The following is a 17,018-nucleotide window of genomic DNA, read 5'->3' on the forward strand; positions in this document are numbered from 1 at the left end:
TTTCTACTTTCATTCCTTTCATCACTTTGCTGCTGTGAAATGTAAATTTCTCCACTGTGAGACTAATAAAGGCATATCCAATCCAATCCAATCCAAATGGACGTATTGATCGAGGGCCACCGGAATCAATCGCTCCGTTGGCAACATTTGTCATTGTGTTGGAAAGCGGCCCGATGTGGCCCCCATCCCAATTTGATGGTCTGTGTTGTTTTTGTCACCCGCGACGGTCCGCCGCGGCCCCCCCCCCCCCCTCGTCCGACACGGCGGTGCCCGTTTTACGACAGCTTCCGCTTTCTGGCCACCTCCCAAACGAGTTCCGCGTCTATGTTTGGATCCGCTGTGACGCGGGCATACGAGCCCCCCCCCCCCTCACAGATGGGAGACATCAATCACACCGCAGCCAAATTAGAAGTGGAAAAAAAAGAAAAAGGGGAAGGCGCTGGGGAGCCCACCGAGGGGTCGCCATCGCCGGCATGAGACTGATTCAGAAAGGTGGAAAAGGAAAAAAAAGGGGGGGGGGGTTAGGCTCCATCTGTATTTTGCCAACACTGTGAGAGGCCACAAGTTAGCCCCCCCCCCATCAAGCGGACGCCATTTGAGGTCTTCCTTAAAAAGCCACGCCAGCAAAGTTCTGCTCGAGGCCACTTTGAATGGGGCTTTTTTGGCCTCAGGTGCAAAACAGCCTTGGGGGGTGCGGGGGGGGGGGGGGGGCAGCTGCAATAACGCCCCACATCATCCGTCCACTCGATGAAAGGCGCAATTTGCTGCTTGGTCACTAAAGCAACCCCAAAAAAAGGGCGACAGGATTGGGCCAGGACCGAAAGTCTCAAAGTTTGCTTGCGTTTGCAGCATGTGAGCCGGCCGTCCAGCGCCGTCCAGCGCCGTCCGGCGCCGTCCGGCGCCGTCCGGTGCCTTTCCTTCTCTGTAGCTTCAACCGCAAACTTTGTTGTGTATGTTTTGGGTTGCTAGGGGGCGGAGCGGGCCTGTGTCCGCCCCCCCCCGCCCCCCTCGCCCGCTTACGTCTGTCTGGCCCACTTCCGCATTCCCGAGCGCTCCCAGAGCGGGCCCACTACTTAAGCGAGCTGATGCAACCGCTCTGGAGAGTCCCTCCAACTCGCCACCGCCGACTCCGAACAAGAAAAGACACAAACTCAAGAGGAAAAGGGAAAAAGCGGACGGACGGCCTGATCCGATCCGATCCGGCTGGTCCCGTTTGGATTCTTTTCTTTTCCATGTTTGAGTAGGCGCACAACAGGTAAGCGTGTCGCTTTTTTTCTGTTGGGGTGGGGGGGGAGGGGGGTGTTGTTGTGTCATTGTGTCGTGTCGTCATCACGGCGCGGCTTGCTCAGGAAACTTTTGTTGTGAAGGGGAGCCCGTCCGTCCGTCCGTCCCCGCTTGGCAACGCCGCCAAGATGACAAACGTCACCAGGGACCTTAAAAACTTTACTTTCCCTTTGGATGCTCGTTTTGGAACGTTCAGGTGTGCCTCCAACTCGACTCACCAAGACACTTGCGTAAGGCCAAGGCGTCGCACGATGACGGCAATCGCACGTCGGCGACGGGCCAGACGTGGCCGCGCGCACGTGGGAGATGCGGGGACTTGAGGCGCCGCGGTCATGTCGTCGCCCCCCCCCCCCCCCCCACAATCTGCTGGCGTTTTCACGGAAGGGACAAGAAGGGCCGTCCGCCGGTCCAGAGTCAGCGCTGAGGCTCCGGCCTTCTCCGTGGAGCGTTGTTGGCCCCATCGACCTTTCCGCATGTTCAGTGAAGCCCTTTGGGGGAGGGGGGGACAAACGGCCCGACGGCATCCCAATGACGACGCTTGCCGTCAATCGGACAGACGAGGGGCCCCGTGGCGGCCATCGGGGGAGGGGGGGCTCATAGAAAGGAATGCCGCAGCCCCGCTAATTGTTGTGAGGAAATGGAGCGCGCCGAATGGCGAGAGGGCCGGCCCGTTTGGCCCGGCGCCTTTCCAACGGACACAAGGCGCAGTGTGCGTACGCGCCAGCCGGCGGCCGCATAGCTTTTGGGTTGGCGCCAGAAACGACATTGGGGGGTGTTCGGCGTCCTCCGTCACTTTCTGCCGACGCTTTCCTTCCTCTCCGCTTCCCCATTTTGCATTTGCGACGTGTCCAATTCACAACTTTTTTCAAAGTTTTGTTTGGGGGTTAGCGCTTAGCGTCGTGGCGGCCATTTTCACCCAAAATGTAAAATGTTTTTGTAAGGGGGGGGGGGGGGTTACTGTTTGTACAGCTGAAAAATCAACTTGGATGTTGGGACACTGCATGGCTCCATTTAGCGTTCTAGTAGCGCTTGTCCGGGAGGGGGCTGGTGGTGGGGGGGGGGGGGGGGTCAGCCTGGGCGTAAAAAAGTCTCCGACGGCGGCGGCCATCTTGAAACAGCTCGCAGGAGTTTTTGCCGCAAGATCCTGAGCAGAGGCGTCTGCTTCTTTTCCTCTCCAGCAAAAACAACGCCGTCCGTGTCGATGGCAGTTACACTCCAAGTGGGCGAGAGGGGAAAGCCCCCCCCCCCAAAAAAAGGGAGGGGCCGGGCGAGAGGAATGAAATCATAAAATGCCTCATTTGACACTGGCCCCACACGCTAAGTCGTCCTTGGAGCAAATCAGACTGTCGCCCACCCAAAAGTGCTGCAAGATGACGTCAGAACAAACGGGAGGGGGGGCTTGGGGGGGGGGGGGGCATCGCGTCTCCAAAGAATGCAAAAAGTGAAAATACGAAAAGAAGCGCAATCTTTTTCCGAGTCACAATGGCTTTCTTCCTTTTCCAGGCCAACTGTAAAAACACTTGAGCACTTTTTACATGGGGGGGGGGGGGGGGTCATAAGAATTGAGCTTCCTCCCTTAACATTTGGAGCCCAACTTAACAGCCATCCTCGGCTGTCAGCGCACTCGGCAGGCCTTGCACAATGGTCATCTTTGTTTCTTCCATCAGAGGGGGTGCGGCGGGGGGCTTTGTTCGGCTCCCCTCCAACCTGTCCCGGTGCGGAAGCCGTTGCCAAAAAAAGCAAAGGGGGAGGGGGCAATCAGGAAATAGCATTGGCAAATTGCACCAAAATGGCCGCCGGAAGCAAACGCGGGCGGGGTCTTGCGCGGGGGTCTTTGTGCGCTAACTTTGCTTCGGAGCTGCAGGATGAGGACCACCACCTCCAAACACGTCCTTGTCTCTTTCGTACAACAGCGGCGGCGGGGGAGGGGTGGGGGGACATGATGCCGGGACAGATACCGGACCCCTCGCTGGCGGCGGGCTCCCTTCCCCGCCTGGGCCCGCCGGCGGGCATCTCGGCCGCCACGCTCACCGACCGGCTCAAGATGGCCGACTTTCACCGGCTGGGCGCCATCTTCTCGCCGTTGCACTTCCTCGGCAGGCCGGGAAAGAGGCCGATGACCATCAAGACGGAGGTAAGGGCGGGGGGGGGGGGGGAGGACGCGGGTCGGGTCTCGACCCGCGTCGCCGTCAACGCTCAAGCGCTGCTTTCCCACCAGATGCACGAAGACGACGAGAGGCGGAAACGAAGGCGAGAGAAAAACAAAGTGGCGGCGGCGCGCTGCCGAAACAAGAAGAAGGAACGCACCGACTTCCTCCAGAGGGTCGGTTTGGAGCCCGGCCCGGACCCCTCGGACCCCCCCCGGCGCCCCCTTTTTCCTGATTTTGCCGCTTCTCTTCCCCGAAGGAATCCGAGCGTCTGGAGTCGCTCAACTCGGAGCTGAAGGCCCAGATCGAGGAGCTGCGGCTGGAGAGGCAGCAGCTGACGGTGATGCTCAACCTGCACCGGCCCACCTGCATCGTGAGGACCGACAGCGTCAAGACCCCCGAGGGCCGGGCGGACCCCCCGCCGGAGCGGCTGGCCGACTGAGCCCGGACCCGAAAGCCATTTCCTCAAGGAAAAGCCACACGAAAAAGGGACCAAGGCGGACGTTTAGCGCGCCGGGCTCATTTTGGGGGGGGCGACTCGCACGCGGCGCCCACAAACGACGGCGGTCGATCCGACGTGCGGTGACGCTGGCGTCATGAAAAAGCCTCCAAGGCATTGACGGCCGTCGTTTCTCGTCGCCATTTTGGACATTAAGAAGCGGGAAACGCCCGCCCGTGGCCGGCTTGATGTGACCCGTTCAAGGACGGCGTGTCCGTCTCGTCTCGTCTCGTCTCGTCTCAAAACAAGCGTTGCTTCCGTTTGCTTTGCTTCTTGTCAGCTGAGCAGCTTTTCAATGTCTGGACATGGAGCTGCCTGCTTGCCTGCCCGATTCCCCCGAAGAACATTAAAGTCTATTTTCGAACAACGGCGGCCAGTCTGACTTTTCTTTTCTTTTTAACTCAATGAGCGAGTGGGAAATAATCCAACATTCCGCCCACTTTTTGGGGTAGGGGCACTTTGGGCTGCATCGCTTCCCAACAGTGACATGGACGCTAAGTTGCGCCCTCTTGTGGATACTTTGGGAGCAGATGCACCAACTATTAACATAGTAGGAACGTGCCTTTATTTTAGTAGCTGAATTTGGTGAGTCACACTGGGGGGGCACAAGTGTTTTCCAATTGACTCTTATCAATAGTTTGACATGCGCAGGCGTTTGTCCGAGTACGAAATAAGGAAGGAAGAAGGTTTGAGGTGACCTGACCTGACCTGGCGTGGCTTGGCTTGGCTTGGCTTGGATGAATCCCCTCACGGACGGGACCGCTTTCTTCGTGAAGACGTCGTCGGCGGGTCGCTTCTCGGGACGGCGCGGCAGCAGCTCAGTGTGAATCTGAACAACACAAATTTGGTTCATTCGGAGCGTTGGAGGTCTCCAAGCAGCCCAAGTTAAAAGGGCAAGAAACGAGAACGACGTCACCTCGTAAAACCAACGACGGCCAAGGCGCAGTATTCGCGTCTTTGGCCCATTTAGCAAACACCGTTCCGGGTCTCGTCTGTCAGTCGAGGACCGACAACAAGAAGCGACAAGAAGGCTCGCTTTCGATTCGGGAAACGTCGGCGTCGACCGCGAAATGGCGAGCGAGCGAGCGAGCGGCTTTGCTTTCACCGACCGAAAGGCGAACGAAAAGAGCGCTCGATAGGAAGGCGGCGGTCTCCCAAACGCGCGCGCGGACCGGAAGGGACTTACCCGGCCGGCGAGGCTCGACGCTAGTTCGGGAGCCGAGAGACGGCCGGGTGGCTTTTGGGGCACTTTTGCGCGGCTGCCTGTCCTTAGCCTCGTTCCGCTTGCCCGGCGGATGTTTTTCTTCCCGCGCTAGCCCAGCCGCCGGGTGCTGAGGTTCTGCTTCCGCCACGCGCAGGTGAGACGTCGGAGGCGGCGGCCTCTCCCGTTATTGCGCAATGAGCACGGCGAAGGCCTTTGGCGACCCCTCCCACCTTGCAGTTGAGGCGGCGCCTCCCGCCCGCTCAAGCGCTTCGGTCCCTCGGGCGAGTTCGACTCCGTCCGACGAGGCCGCCGCCTGTGGGCAGAGAGTCGCAACTTTTCACAAAATCGGCCGCTTCCGGGTGGGTGACCTTTGCCCTTTGCCGCGGGGGGGGTGGCCGAGCTCACGCCGCGCCAATTCTCCGCCGCCCTTGCTGACTTTTCTTTTTTTTGGGAAGAATCCAAAAAGAAATGCAAATATGCAAATATGCAAATGTGCAAATGTGCGGAGGCCCCAAAAAGATGAACGGCAAAGAAGCGTTGCCGCGGCCTGGACTAAAAAGTGCAGCCACTCTTGTTGTTGAAAGAAAAACGCAATGTAGCCGTTTTATAAAGCCTGGCCTGCATCAATTAAAGATTGGAAGGAAGAATTAATGGCAGTTGATTTGCTGCATTTGACATCTTTTTAAAGCACCTCCAATAAATTGGAATAAACTTGAAGGATTAAAAAAAAAAAATAAAATAAAACACACGACTGCGTGCTTGTTGAATATTTAATAAGAATTGAAAGAAGCGAGCGCCTGAATCATGTTGGGGGGGGGGCAAAGGGGGTCATCCTCGTTCCAATCAAATGCTGGTGACAAACACAAATGGCGGTGACATCTTGCAGAAAGTTTGTCCAAAGTGCAAAGGTGCTCCGATCGCCCGCCGAGGTCCCAATCCGTGCGGATGGCGTCGGCGCCGCAAAAACTCAAACAAACTCGGACCGTTGCTCCACCAAAAGGGAATGCGTCGGGCTCGCCATTTTGGTCATCTTGTCGGCCGCGCTCGCCTCGAAGCAAGTGGCTTGACCTCAAAATGGCGGTCGGAGAAAAGACCCACGCTGGAAAATTCTTCCTCCATTTTGTTTTGGTCCGGCGAAAAAAAAAAAAAAGGTGCATCGTGGTGACGCGGGGGTGGGCGGGGCTTTGCTTTTCCAAACTCTCGAGCGCGACTTTTCCCGAGCGTCGGTCGCCGGGCGTGTCCTCCAATCACCATCCAGTCACCTCACCAAGATGAAGATCCCGTACGCGCGTGCGCGGCAAAAAGAGTCGAGCGCCCAACCAAAACATTTGGCGAGCGTAACAAGTGGCCCTCAAGGCGTCGCCGCCCAACGTGAGCCCGATTTGGCTGTTTTTGGTGTTTTGTTTTGGGTGGACTGAGCCCCCGCGGAGCGCCGGCCGGGATGAAAATGAATGCGGTTGCAAATTGGCCATTTCAAATGTGTGAAACTTTATTGTTTTGCTCGCAGCCGACACGGTTGGACAAAGCAACAGCTTCCGCATATAAAACATCAAGAAATAACAGCCGAATCAAGACGCAAACACGACATGAAGGATGAGCTAAAACTAGAGAAAAACTAAAGTGGAGCTGTCCTCGTCAAAGAAAAACGGGCAATTCATCAAGCCCGAGCCCGGTTTCGCCGCCTGCAAAACAAAACAAAGCGTTTGGAGAGTGCCGGCCGGCCGTCCGCAATCACGCCAAGACGCCGCCGCGATCAAACGTTTGACCGTTTAGCAAAAGCGCCACCTTACGAGCGAGGGACGGCGAGAGTTTGTCTTTACGCGCACACCGCGAGCGCCCCAAAAAAGAGCCGTTTGTCCGTCCGTCCGTACCTCCGGGAGGTGATGTGGCCTTTCAGAAATATTTGGTGCGGTTGAGGGCTCTCTGCGCGAGGCGTCCGCTGTCGTCGGTGATTTTCTCCCAGTCGGTTTGGCCCACCACGAAGCCGATGGCCCGCTTGCGATCGGCGTCCTTTTGCTCTTCCAGGTCGGCCCATCGCACCTAAAAAAAAAGAAAAAGCGTTTGCCGGGACAGGAAGGACAAAGTCAAGCGGCGGAAAGTGGCGCTTTACCCTCTTCTTTCCGGGTTGAGACTTGCGAGTGGCGTAGTCGTCGGGCAGCTGAAGGAAGTCCTCCAAGGCCGCCAGGCGCTCGCCGTCGCGCTTCCTCTTGCCGCCGCCGCCGCTCAAACCGTCCAGCTTGTCTGAACAAACGCAGCGCGGCTTTTCAAAAACGTTGACGTACGGTCCAAAGCGCATCCACCAAACGCCCGAGCTTATTTTCCCGCCAAATGGAGTGTCGTGCGTGCGTGCGGGCTGTCCGCCTACCTAGTTTTGCTTCCGACGTGTCCATCTCCCATTTGCTTTTCGGAATGTAGCCCTGGATGACGTAAAACAGACACCGCAGAGGTCAAAGACGGCGGCAAGACGAGGCGAGCGAAAGAACGAGCCTCGCTTCGGAAGCTGCCATCCCAACCGATTGACAAACAGCGGCGGCAAAAGGGAGGAAAAAAGAGGGATGGATTGTGGCTCGCGCCAAAGGCGGTGACGGTGCGGGCCGGGACCCAAAACACTGACGCCGCTCGCCACGTTGCGCGCAAACGTTTTCCCGCGAGGGGAATTTGGGTGAAACAAACAAAAGGTCAAAGAGCACGAGCGCAGTCTTCATCAAACGACATTCCAACGTGTGTCATTTCAACAAAATGTCACAATGTATGATTTCAAATAACTATGATAATACTCTAAATCAGGGATGTCAAAGTCATTTTTTGCCGCGGGCCACATTGTAGTTCTGGTTTCCTCTCGAGGGCCGTTATGAATTTGGGGAACCCATTAGAAGGTTTAAATCCCTTCAAATATTACATATAGAGCACACAGCAAATTAATAAATAACTCGTTTTCAAATCTGAAGTCAAGAATAATGACTTTTATTGTGGTTGACATCCAAAAAGATGACATTTTGGCTCAGATTTTAGCAATCGTCATGGAATTTAACAAGTTTGATTTGCTTTCGCGGGCCGAAAAAAATGATGTGGCGGGCCGGATTTGGCCCGCGGGCCTCGACTTTGACACCTGTGCTCTAAATGGTTTTCCGTTCCTCGTGATTGGTAAAAATCCAGCCCAACTATCGGAATAAAAGTCAAGTTGGCGGCGGGTCCATACGCGAGCTAGCCCGCACGCAGCTCATTAGCTTGCACGCTTGCTTTCTGCAGCCTCTCCCCAAAGTATATCGATGCTAACGTTAGCATGGGGCTTGTCAAAGTGCCGCTGATATTCATATATGTTATATGTCGACTGTTTCATTGCATATTGGAATCGCTCAATTAGAAAGAAGCCGTTGTTGTCTCCACAAAGGCAAACGTCCATTCAACCTGATTTGTTTTGACACGTCCGCTTATTCAAAAGGGGGCGTTGACCTGTCTCGACATCAGCCGCACCAAAGTCAAGATCATCCAATCAAAACGGCGCTTTCCGCCAACAGGAAATAAACGGCAAAAAAAGCCAGAATACATATTTCGTTTGATCTGCGAGCCAGATGCAATCATCCAAAGAGCCATCGCTTCCCGAGCGCTGACTTGGACTTTTTTTTTGGTGGGATTTTGTCCACAAGCAGAAAAGCCTTTTTTTTTCTCCACAAATGAGAAGAAGAGTCCTACCAGGTCGCCCTCTTCTTCCTCGTCCCTCTTGGCCTCCTTGGCCTCCTCCTCGGGGTCAAAGTCCTCCATCTCCACCTGGTCAGGAAGTCGCGTCAGCCCAAGAGCGAACGGGCGGGCGGGCCGAGCGCTCACCTCCTCGATGGCGGCGTCCTGCAGCAGGGCTCGCACGTCCAAGCGGACCATGTGGCGGGGCGTGGCCTCCCAGCCGTGGGACATCTGGGCGAGGGACGAGACGTGGGACGGCGGACGGACAGACGGACGGACGGGCCCCCGAAGGAACGGGCGCCACTGACCTTGGTGATTTCTTTCAGGGAGCGGGCGTGGACGTTTCTCTTGGCGCAGGTGTGGGCGTCGCCGGCGATTTCGGCGACGTAGACCTGGACGCAACGCCGGCCGAGGTCACGACGGGACGGACGGCGGGGACCTTGAAGCCTCCGGCCTACCTCGAAGCCTTTGGTCTTGGCGGCGCTCCAGAACTGCTCAAAATGGCCGACGCGGTGATTGACGGTGTCCAAGATGATGAAAGGGAAGAAGCCGTCGTCCAGAGTCTTCTTGAAGGTCTTCAGCATGCTGCTGCGGTAGGTGTCCTCCATCTCCGGCTCGTACTCGTACTCCAGAACCTGGGGGGCGGGGCCCGGTCCGGTATGAGGCCGGGACCCCGGATCCCCTTTTCCGGGGCGGCTCACCTTTCTTTTGACCCGTTTTCCCGTGTCGGGGTCCTTTTGGACCTTCTCCACCTCGGTCATGAAATAGTCGTCCAAGACCAGAACTCTGGGCGGGGCGCCGCCGCAGTCCACCTCCTTGTCCTGAAGGTCCGAGCGAAAAGCCAAAAGTGAAAAGCGGCTCTCGACCAAAGCCCGAGCCAAGCGGCAAAGGTTGCGCTCACCCGTATGAGCTTGGCCACGTGGCTCTTCCCGCTGCCCGGCAGGCCTCTCATGATGACCACGATCTGCCAGCAGCGCAAGGACGTCAGCATCGGCGCGCGACCCCCGACCCCCTCCCCCATCGAGACGGCGGCGAGAAATACCCTCTCGGGCCGCGTCAGCCTTCCGGGCGGTTTGAGAAGGTCGTCCACGTTTTTGATCTCGGGCTTCTTCTCCGCCGGCGGCGGCGCCGAGGGGGGCCCGCGCTCCTCCGGGTAAGCTCGCCGCTCTACCCCGGCGCACGGGCGGGTCAGCGAGAGGCGAGCGGCCCCCCCGACACCCCCCTGGCGGAAACTTACCAAAAGGCGAGGAGGAGCGGGCGTAGCGCTCGGGCGCCCCCCGCTCGTGGCGCTCGTAGGGGGGCCGCCCGAAAGGATCCTCCCGATCGCGGCTGCCGCTTCGGTCCCTCTCTCGGAGGTCGCGGTCTCGCGACGGGCGATGGGGGGGCCTGCGGTCAGGCAAAAGGCAGGCGGCGCGTCGGTGCCGACGTGGGCGAAGAGGAGGCGGGAAGGCGCTACCTTTCATCTCGCTCCCGCGGGGCGTAGCGTTCCCGGGCGAATCGTTCTCGCTCGTATTCCGCCGGGGGGCTTTCCCGGTAGAAGTCCCTCTCTCGCCCGTAGTCCCGGCGCTCCCGGTAACAATCGCCTCGCCTGTCGTAATACGAATCTCTGGCGAAAGGATCGTGCGGGAGGGGCTCTGGGGGGAGACAAAATCAGCAAAAGGGAAAAATGGCCCCCGCCGGGGTCGCGACCCGTCCCGGCCCGGCTCGCCCTTTTCGCTTCCCGCCGACTGCGGCCATTTTGCGGCTCGGCGCACCTTTTTCGTATCGGCGCTCCGGGTCGGGCCTCAGCACGATCCTCTCGCCGTAAGCAATCTTCTCCACCGTGGTGCCGGGTTCTGAAAGCGTGCGACACGAAGCCCGTTCGCGGGTGTCAATGGCGAGCATCTTCAATTGGAAGCGCTTTGAAATTGGGCGACGGCGCGGCACTTACCGTGTCCGTGGGCGTAATCCACAGTCTTGGGAATCACGCTCGGCGGCGCGGCGGCGGGACCGTCGTTCCAGGCGTGCGTCTTGGCCGCCTGAGCGGACGCCGTCATGCCCTGCCGCGCACGGGATCGGGGAAATTGGCAAGGGTTTTCAAGGAGCGGTCGCCGGTCACGACTCGGAAGCCTACCTTGAGCGCATTTCGGACTTCGGGGGGGATCTCCAGACCCAAGAGGCCGGCGGGGAGGTTGGCCGGGGCGTGCCGAGGGGCGGGGTCCGTCTCGGCGTCTTGCAGTTCCCTGAGGAGGGGGGCAACCATGGCAACGGAGTCCGGCAGGGGGGGCCCGGCGGGACGCGACCTACCTCATCCGCTTTAATTCCTGCGCCGCCTTCAGGATGATTTCGTGCTGGCGCTGGGAAAGCGCCAGCACGTTGCGTTCCGTCTGCGGGGGGGCTTCTTCGAAAATTCTCCGGGCGGGGGGCTCCAACGCGTCGGGCCGACTCCATTCTGAGGGCCGCTCCGGATCTTCCGGCCGCGACGGCGCCCGGTCCGAGTAATCACCGACTCGGTCGCGGTCAAACTCCTCAAACGGAGGCGGGCGGCCCCGCTCTCTTTCCAGGAGCCGGCGGTCGTCGGGGCGAGGCCCCCCCGCGGCCGGCGGAGAAGGCTTTCCTTCCCATTCCGAGTCGAAGAAGCCGCCGTCGCGGCCACGCTCCGCCTCTGCCGAGTTCTCGGCGGAAGCAAAGGCGTATCCGTCTTCCCGCGGGCGCGCGCCCCCTCGCGTCCACCCCCGACCCATAGGGGGCGCCCCTCTCATCTCGCCGTCCCTCTCCAGGATCTCGTGCGGCATGGGGGGGCGTCTGGCGCGGGGCGGCGGCCATTCCCGCTCGGGCTCCATCTCTCGGGGATAGAAGGAATCGCGGTGACCTTCCGCTTCTCGGCGAGGCGGGGGCCACCCGCCCCGCCCTCCTCGGGGACGCCCGTAATGACCCGATCGGTCCGTTTCAGCCGGGTCCATCCCGTAGTCGAAGGGCTCCCGGTCCGCCGGCCCAAAGTGAGGCGGGGGTCCGCCCCCCCGCCAGAAAGCGGGATGGCCGCGCGGGGGGCGTCCGCGGCCGGGCGGAAACGGGGGTCTCATCCCTCTCATCGGAGGACCCCCGTTCCCCCAACAAGGTTCCTCCTGATCGCAGTACTCGGCCAGCTCCGGTTCTTCCCATTCGCTGTTGACGGGTTCCCCCCAACCCATAGGCGGCCCGCCGCGACCCATGGGGGGACCGCCGCGACCCATCGGGGGACCGCCGCGACCCATCGGGGGACCGCCCCTACCGAAGAACGCCCCCCCCCTGCCCATGGGCGGACCTCCCCTGCCCATGAAAGGACGCCCCCTGCCCGTGGGCCCTCCGCGCACGGGAGGCCCGCCTCGACCCGCAGGGGGTCCTGCGAACCCCACGGGCGGCCGCCCTCTCATCATGGGCGCCCCTCTGCCCCGGGGAGGACCTTGCATCCATCCTTCATAATAGTGCTCCTCCTCCTCTTCCTCCTCCTCCTCCTCCTCTTCCTGAAAGTGAAGGTCCTCCGGCATCCAAATGTCTTCGGGCGCTTCCTGGTGGGCAAAGTCCTGCTCCGGCGGCCCCCCCCACTCGTAGTCCTCTTGCTCCTCGTAAAATTCATCCTCGGGAGGCGCAAATTCAGGAGCCATTTCGTCCGCCGCCGCTCCGGCGTCACGTCCTCCGAAGTTCGCGGGCCCCCCTCGGCCCCGTGGCGCCCCCCCGCCTCGCGGAGGCCCCCCCGGGGGAGGGCCCGCGCTTACCGGCCCCGCCGCCGGTCGCTTCCCGGCTTGTTGTCGGGAGGCGGCGAGGGGAGCCGCGTCGTTTAGCGCGCGGCCTTTGGCGTCGGGGGGGTCCTGCGAGGGAGCCGCTTTGGGGTCCGCGGCGGACGGCGCCGGTTTGCCGTCACCCTGTTTGGGCGAGTTGCAAATGTCCATGGAATCGGTTTCCTCCGCGCTGCTCATTTGGGTTTGAGGAATGGGATCGCCGGGAATGAAAAAGCCGACGCCGGCGTCCAACGCGTCATCCGTCATGTCGGCGCTCGCGCCGGGCGATTTCGGGCCGCCCGTTCCGTCGTCGGCCGGAGGCGCCTCCGCCGGTTTCAGCGGAGAATCGGCCCGGGGCGGGGGCTCTTCCTGCCTCGGCGGCGGCGCAGGGGGGCCCCGGGCGGCCGCCGGCGGGGGGCGGTCGAACCTCGACGGCTTGGCCAAAGGGGGCGCGGGCGGGCGCTCAAATCGGGGCGGGGCGTCAAAGCGCGGGCGGGGCCGATCAAAGCGAGGAGCTCCGTCGAAGCGGGGCCCCGCTTGGCCAAACCCGGGCGGACCGTCGAAGCGGCGCGCGAACGGAGGGGGGCGGCGCTCAAACCTCGGAGGTCCCTCGAACGACATCGGCCGGCCGAAGCCGGGGCAGCTCGCTCTAAAAACAACACACGGTGCAAGTTAGTCGTCGGCCGGAGCCAAACGCCGAATCGGGTCGGATCGCCCACTGACCTGGGGCCCCCGACGCTGTTGAAGTTCGGCGGCGGGACGCCGACGGGACACGGGGGCCGCGATCCGGCCGGGGCCCCTCCCTCGGGTGGCGGTCCGGCAGCCGCCGCCGGAGACTGCGGGGGACCCGGCGGAGGACCCGGCGGCGGATACGGCGGCGGACCCGGGCAGGGGGCCGCGACAGCCACCGACGGGGTGGCGGGCGGCGGCGCCTGATTCATTTGCGGCTGAGTCGCGGGCGGCGGGGGCCGGTTCAGCGGCGGCGGGGGCTGATTAAAAGGCGGCGGGGGCTGGTTCATCAACGGCGGCGGCGGCGGAGGCGCGCCGTAAGGGCCGTACTGGCCCAGAGCCGCCGCGCCGTTGTACTGCGCGGCGGCGTAGGGCACGACGGCGGCGAGGGCGGCGACGGTTTCCTGAATGTGGGCGTTGGTGGCGTTCATCTGGTCCTGCCACTGCTTCCATTGGTTCTGGTAGTCGTGCAGCTGGTCCTTGTGCGGGTAGCTTTGGAACTGCTCCAACCACAGCCTGAAGATCAGCTGCCACTCTTGGAAAAGCGGCGTGAACTGCTGCTTCTGCATCTCGTAATGCCTCAGCTGCATCTCGGCCGACATGGACTGCAAAGGAAACACGGCGGCGTCGCTTTGGGGCCCAACGGCGGCGACGACGTTTGCCGACACCTCGTTGACAGAGAAAGAGATCCCCACGCGAGCGCTTCGGCCCCCCCGTCGACTTGATTCCAAGAGCCATTTTGAGGAACGTGCCATATTCACCCCCCCCCCCCTCGGAACCCGACGAAAGGCGCCGGGACGGCCGCTCCGCCATGTTTCCGAGAGGTCGCGGCGGGCTTGGACTTTGCACCTACCTGCAGGTCGGCGGGCTGCTGAATGAGCGGCTGATACTTTTCCAGGATCCGCTGAAGCTTTTCGTGCTGGCGCATCAGAGCCTGATAGTGAAGGCCGACCCTCTGCTGCTGAACCTGCTGCCACTGCGCGGCCGCCGCCTGCAGCTGCTGGAGGCGGGCCTCCTCCTCCGGGTCTTGCGTTTTGTCCGGCTTCCAAACACAAAAAGGGCCGGAGATTGCAAGGCCGCCGCCGGCGAGCGTTCCCGGCGGCGAGCGTTCCCGGCGGCGAAGCTCACCTCGGGCGGTGGCGGCGGCGGAGGCGCGGGTTGCTCCTCCTTGGGAGGCGGCGGAGGAGGCGCGCCCTTGGGAGGCTCGGACGGAAGAGGCGGCTGCGCCGGCCGGCTCTCGGGGGGGTCGGCGGCAGCTGCATTCTGCTTGCCTTTCTCTTGCTTCAGCTTCTGCAGGTTCTCCAGATGCTGCTTGTACCAAAGCTGCTGCTGATCCTGGGACAACATTGGAACATTTTCAAGACTTCTTCTGGTGGACTTCTGCAGGAAACAATCGTCACCCGCACCGTTGAACATCCAGGGTTCGGACATTGAGAGGGTGACCTCCTACAAGTACCTGGCTGTTACTCTCAGCAATAAACCGGACTGGACAACAAACACGGATGACCTCATCAAAAAGGGACAGAGTCGCCTCTTCCTCCTCAGGAAACTGAGGTCTTTTGGAGTTCAGGGGTCACTCCTAAAGACTTTCTATGACTCTGTGGTGGCATCAGCCATCCACTATGGCATTGTCTGCTGGTCAGGCAGCATCACCACCCGGGACAGAAAAAGACTGGAGCGCTTTGTCAAGCGGGCCAGTTCTGTCGTGGGCTGCTCGCTGGACTCTCTTGAGGAGGTGGGCAACAGACGGACGCTAGCTAAACTAAAAGCTATGACGGACAGCCCCTCCCACCCCCTCCTGCCCATCCTGACAGCTCTGGGTAGCTCCTTTAGCCAGAGACTATTACACCCGCGCTGCAAGAAGGAGAGGTACCGCCGCTCGTTCCTACCGACTGCTGTCAGGCTTCACAATTCCCAATGATCACATGTGAAAAAAAAAAAAAACAAAAAAAAACTGGACACTTGTAAATATGGGTTGTTGCAATATATCTAAATGCATTTCTTGATTCTGCACTATGTACAATCTTGTTTATAGAACGGTTTTTGCACATCTACATTTGCACAGTATACAGTTGACATTTTTATTTTGTTATGCTTAGAATATCTTGTTTTCTATCCTTTCATCCCTCTTCAATTGCTGCTGTGGACTGCAAATTTCCCCATTGCGGGACGAATAAAGGGATTCTGATTCTGATTCTGAAGACGGACGCGTCGAGTTTGCCGTCGTCAACAATTGGCCCAAACGTGCCCGAGCGCCAACGCTTGCCGCCGCTCCCGTTTTGACGGTTCGGGCCGCACCGACGCTCCGGCAAAAGTTCCCAGAAGAAGGTCGGTGAGCGGCACGCGCACAAGGAAAGGGGACTTTTGCGACCGAGCGGGAACGGACGCAAAAGCGTTCGGAACAATTACCTGCAGGTCGGAGCCGTCCTTGTCTTGAACGAGCGAGTCGTTCGCTTTGAGAGCGGCGTTGGTCCCCGGAGCTTCGGCCGCGGCCGCTTTGGCCTCCGCCAGGCGCGGCTGCGGAGGCTGCGCGGGCTCCGGTTGGTTGGCGACGCCGTCTCCCTTGACGTGCGACGGCGCCGCTTCCGTCGAACGCCAGGCCGGCGCGGCGTAGCCGCCGCCGGGAGGGCCGCCGGCCGCGTAGGCCGACGGCGGGCCGCCGTGGTGGAGAACGTTTTGGAGTTGCTTGTGGTGGAGCATCTGCAGCTGCTGCATCTGCTGGAGGTGCTGCTCCTGCAAGCTGGAGAACGCGGAGCCGCTCGACGAGGCCTGCGCGGAGGCGAAAGCGGTCGAGGAGCCCGCGTGGCCTCCGACTTGCAGCTTTCGAGGGCCGGGCCCTCCGTAGTTGGGCGACGGGGGGGTCCCGTAGTTCCCCCACGAAGGGTACATGCTTCCCGCGGGAGGCCTCCGGGCGTCGCCGCCTTTGTGCTCACATTCAGCCGACGCGCTCGACGCTAACCCTCGCTCGCTAGCTAGCTAGCTAGCCGTAGCTAAAACGTGAGCTGCTACATCGCCGGAGCCGGACGGACGGAAAACGTCCCGTTCTCAACGTCTGGCTCGCAGCGGTATCGTTTCAAACGCTCCCTTTAGAACCAGAAACGGGTGGCGTTTTATCTTGGGAACGCGGCCGTGTGGGGAGAGCAAGATTTGTGCCCTTTTTTACCCCTCGAGTCGGTTGGAACGTCGGCGAAAGCGGCGTCTGGGACGAACGCAAAGTGACGTCACGTGTTGTCAGCGACTACTTCCGCTAATTCCCGACCATTCGGTCACACGCAAATCGTCAATTAAAAATAGCGATACAAAACTAGGCAAAAAAAGCAGTTGAAGAAAACGTGGAATAGAACAAGTTTGACGGCGGAGTGAAGAAAAGTGCTCCGCGTCAACCTTCGGCCGTTTTCACCAACCTCAAGAAATTGGTGTTGCGGCCACCGGAGGGCGCCATTTACAAAACGGTTTCAGTGAGAGGGGCTCGATGAGTTTGAGATCCGATGTGACTGAGAGACAAACGAAAATAATGACCGAGTAGTAAATACGTATCTCCGGTGTTACAACCACGACCCAAGTTCAAAGACCCCTTTCCGGGAGGTAAAGACAGAAGCGTCGACTTTAGCTCGACCTTTTGGTCGCCCGCCATTTCTTCGACGAAACGCGTTTTCATTTTTGAGCGTCGCCACTTGACCGAAGAAACGGTCGAGGCCACTCTGGAAACGTTCCCCCCTGCCAATTAGTTCGTCGGCAGT

At 60.2% G+C, this 17,018-nt stretch overlaps 2 protein-coding genes across 2 annotated transcripts; one reads left to right on the top strand and one right to left on the bottom strand.

The window, feature by feature from the left end:
- Positions 1-1,030: 1,030 nt before the first annotated feature.
- Positions 1,031-4,297, top strand: jdp2b (Jun dimerization protein 2b). The gene is made up of 4 exons (XM_089021849.1): positions 1,031-1,255; positions 3,198-3,418; positions 3,503-3,607; positions 3,691-4,297. Exons 2-4 carry the CDS (start codon positions 3,224-3,226, stop codon positions 3,871-3,873), a joined length of 483 nt encoding a protein of 160 aa, XP_088877975.1. The 5' UTR covers positions 1,031-1,255; positions 3,198-3,223; the 3' UTR covers positions 3,874-4,297.
- A 2,301-nt stretch (positions 4,298-6,598) lies between these two features.
- ylpm1 (YLP motif containing 1) lies at positions 6,599-16,668 on the bottom strand. The gene is made up of 21 exons (XM_089022398.1): positions 15,688-16,668; positions 14,407-14,613; positions 14,132-14,320; positions 13,273-13,883; positions 11,099-13,198; positions 10,926-11,034; positions 10,743-10,851; positions 10,567-10,647; positions 10,269-10,446; positions 10,050-10,198; positions 9,855-9,979; positions 9,714-9,776; positions 9,514-9,633; positions 9,271-9,447; positions 9,121-9,204; positions 8,960-9,043; positions 8,828-8,902; positions 7,500-7,551; positions 7,245-7,375; positions 7,006-7,174; positions 6,599-6,816 (listed from the first exon to the last, which is right to left on the bottom strand). The coding sequence occupies exons 1-20, from the start codon at positions 16,165-16,167 to the stop codon at positions 7,028-7,030; spliced, it is 5,271 nt and encodes a 1,756-aa protein (XP_088878524.1). The 5' UTR covers positions 16,168-16,668; the 3' UTR covers positions 6,599-6,816; positions 7,006-7,027.
- Positions 16,669-17,018: the final 350 nt, after the last annotated feature.

Source organism: Hippocampus bargibanti, linkage group LG19 (assembly GCF_051943395.1).
Source record: "Hippocampus bargibanti isolate YZ-2025 linkage group LG19, ASM5194339v1, whole genome shotgun sequence".
Lineage (NCBI taxonomy): Eukaryota > Metazoa > Chordata > Actinopteri > Syngnathiformes > Syngnathidae > Hippocampus > Hippocampus bargibanti.

What these genes read in the sequence shown, in the direction of transcription:
- jdp2b (XM_089021849.1), top strand. Translation starts at nt 3,224, where the DNA reads ATGATGCCGGGACAGATACCGGACCCCTCGCTGGCGGCGGGCTCCCTT. An exon ending in CGATGACCATCAAGACGGAG is followed by an intron (nt 3,419 to 3,502) that starts GTAAGGGCGGGG and finishes CTTTCCCACCAG; the next exon opens with ATGCACGAAGACGACGAGAG. An exon ending in GCACCGACTTCCTCCAGAGG is followed by an intron (nt 3,608 to 3,690) that starts GTCGGTTTGGAG and finishes TCTTCCCCGAAG; the next exon opens with GAATCCGAGCGTCTGGAGTC.
- ylpm1 (XM_089022398.1), bottom strand. Translation starts at nt 16,167, where the DNA reads ATGTACCCTTCGTGGGGGAACTACGGGACCCCCCCGTCGCCCAACTAC. An exon ending in AGGACGGCTCCGACCTGCAG is followed by an intron (nt 14,614 to 15,687) that starts GTAATTGTTCCG and finishes ATGTTGTCCCAG; the next exon opens with GATCAGCAGCAGCTTTGGTA. An exon ending in CCCTGAAAGAAATCACCAAG is followed by an intron (nt 9,044 to 9,120) that starts GTCAGTGGCGCC and finishes TCCCTCGCCCAG; the next exon opens with ATGTCCCACGGCTGGGAGGC.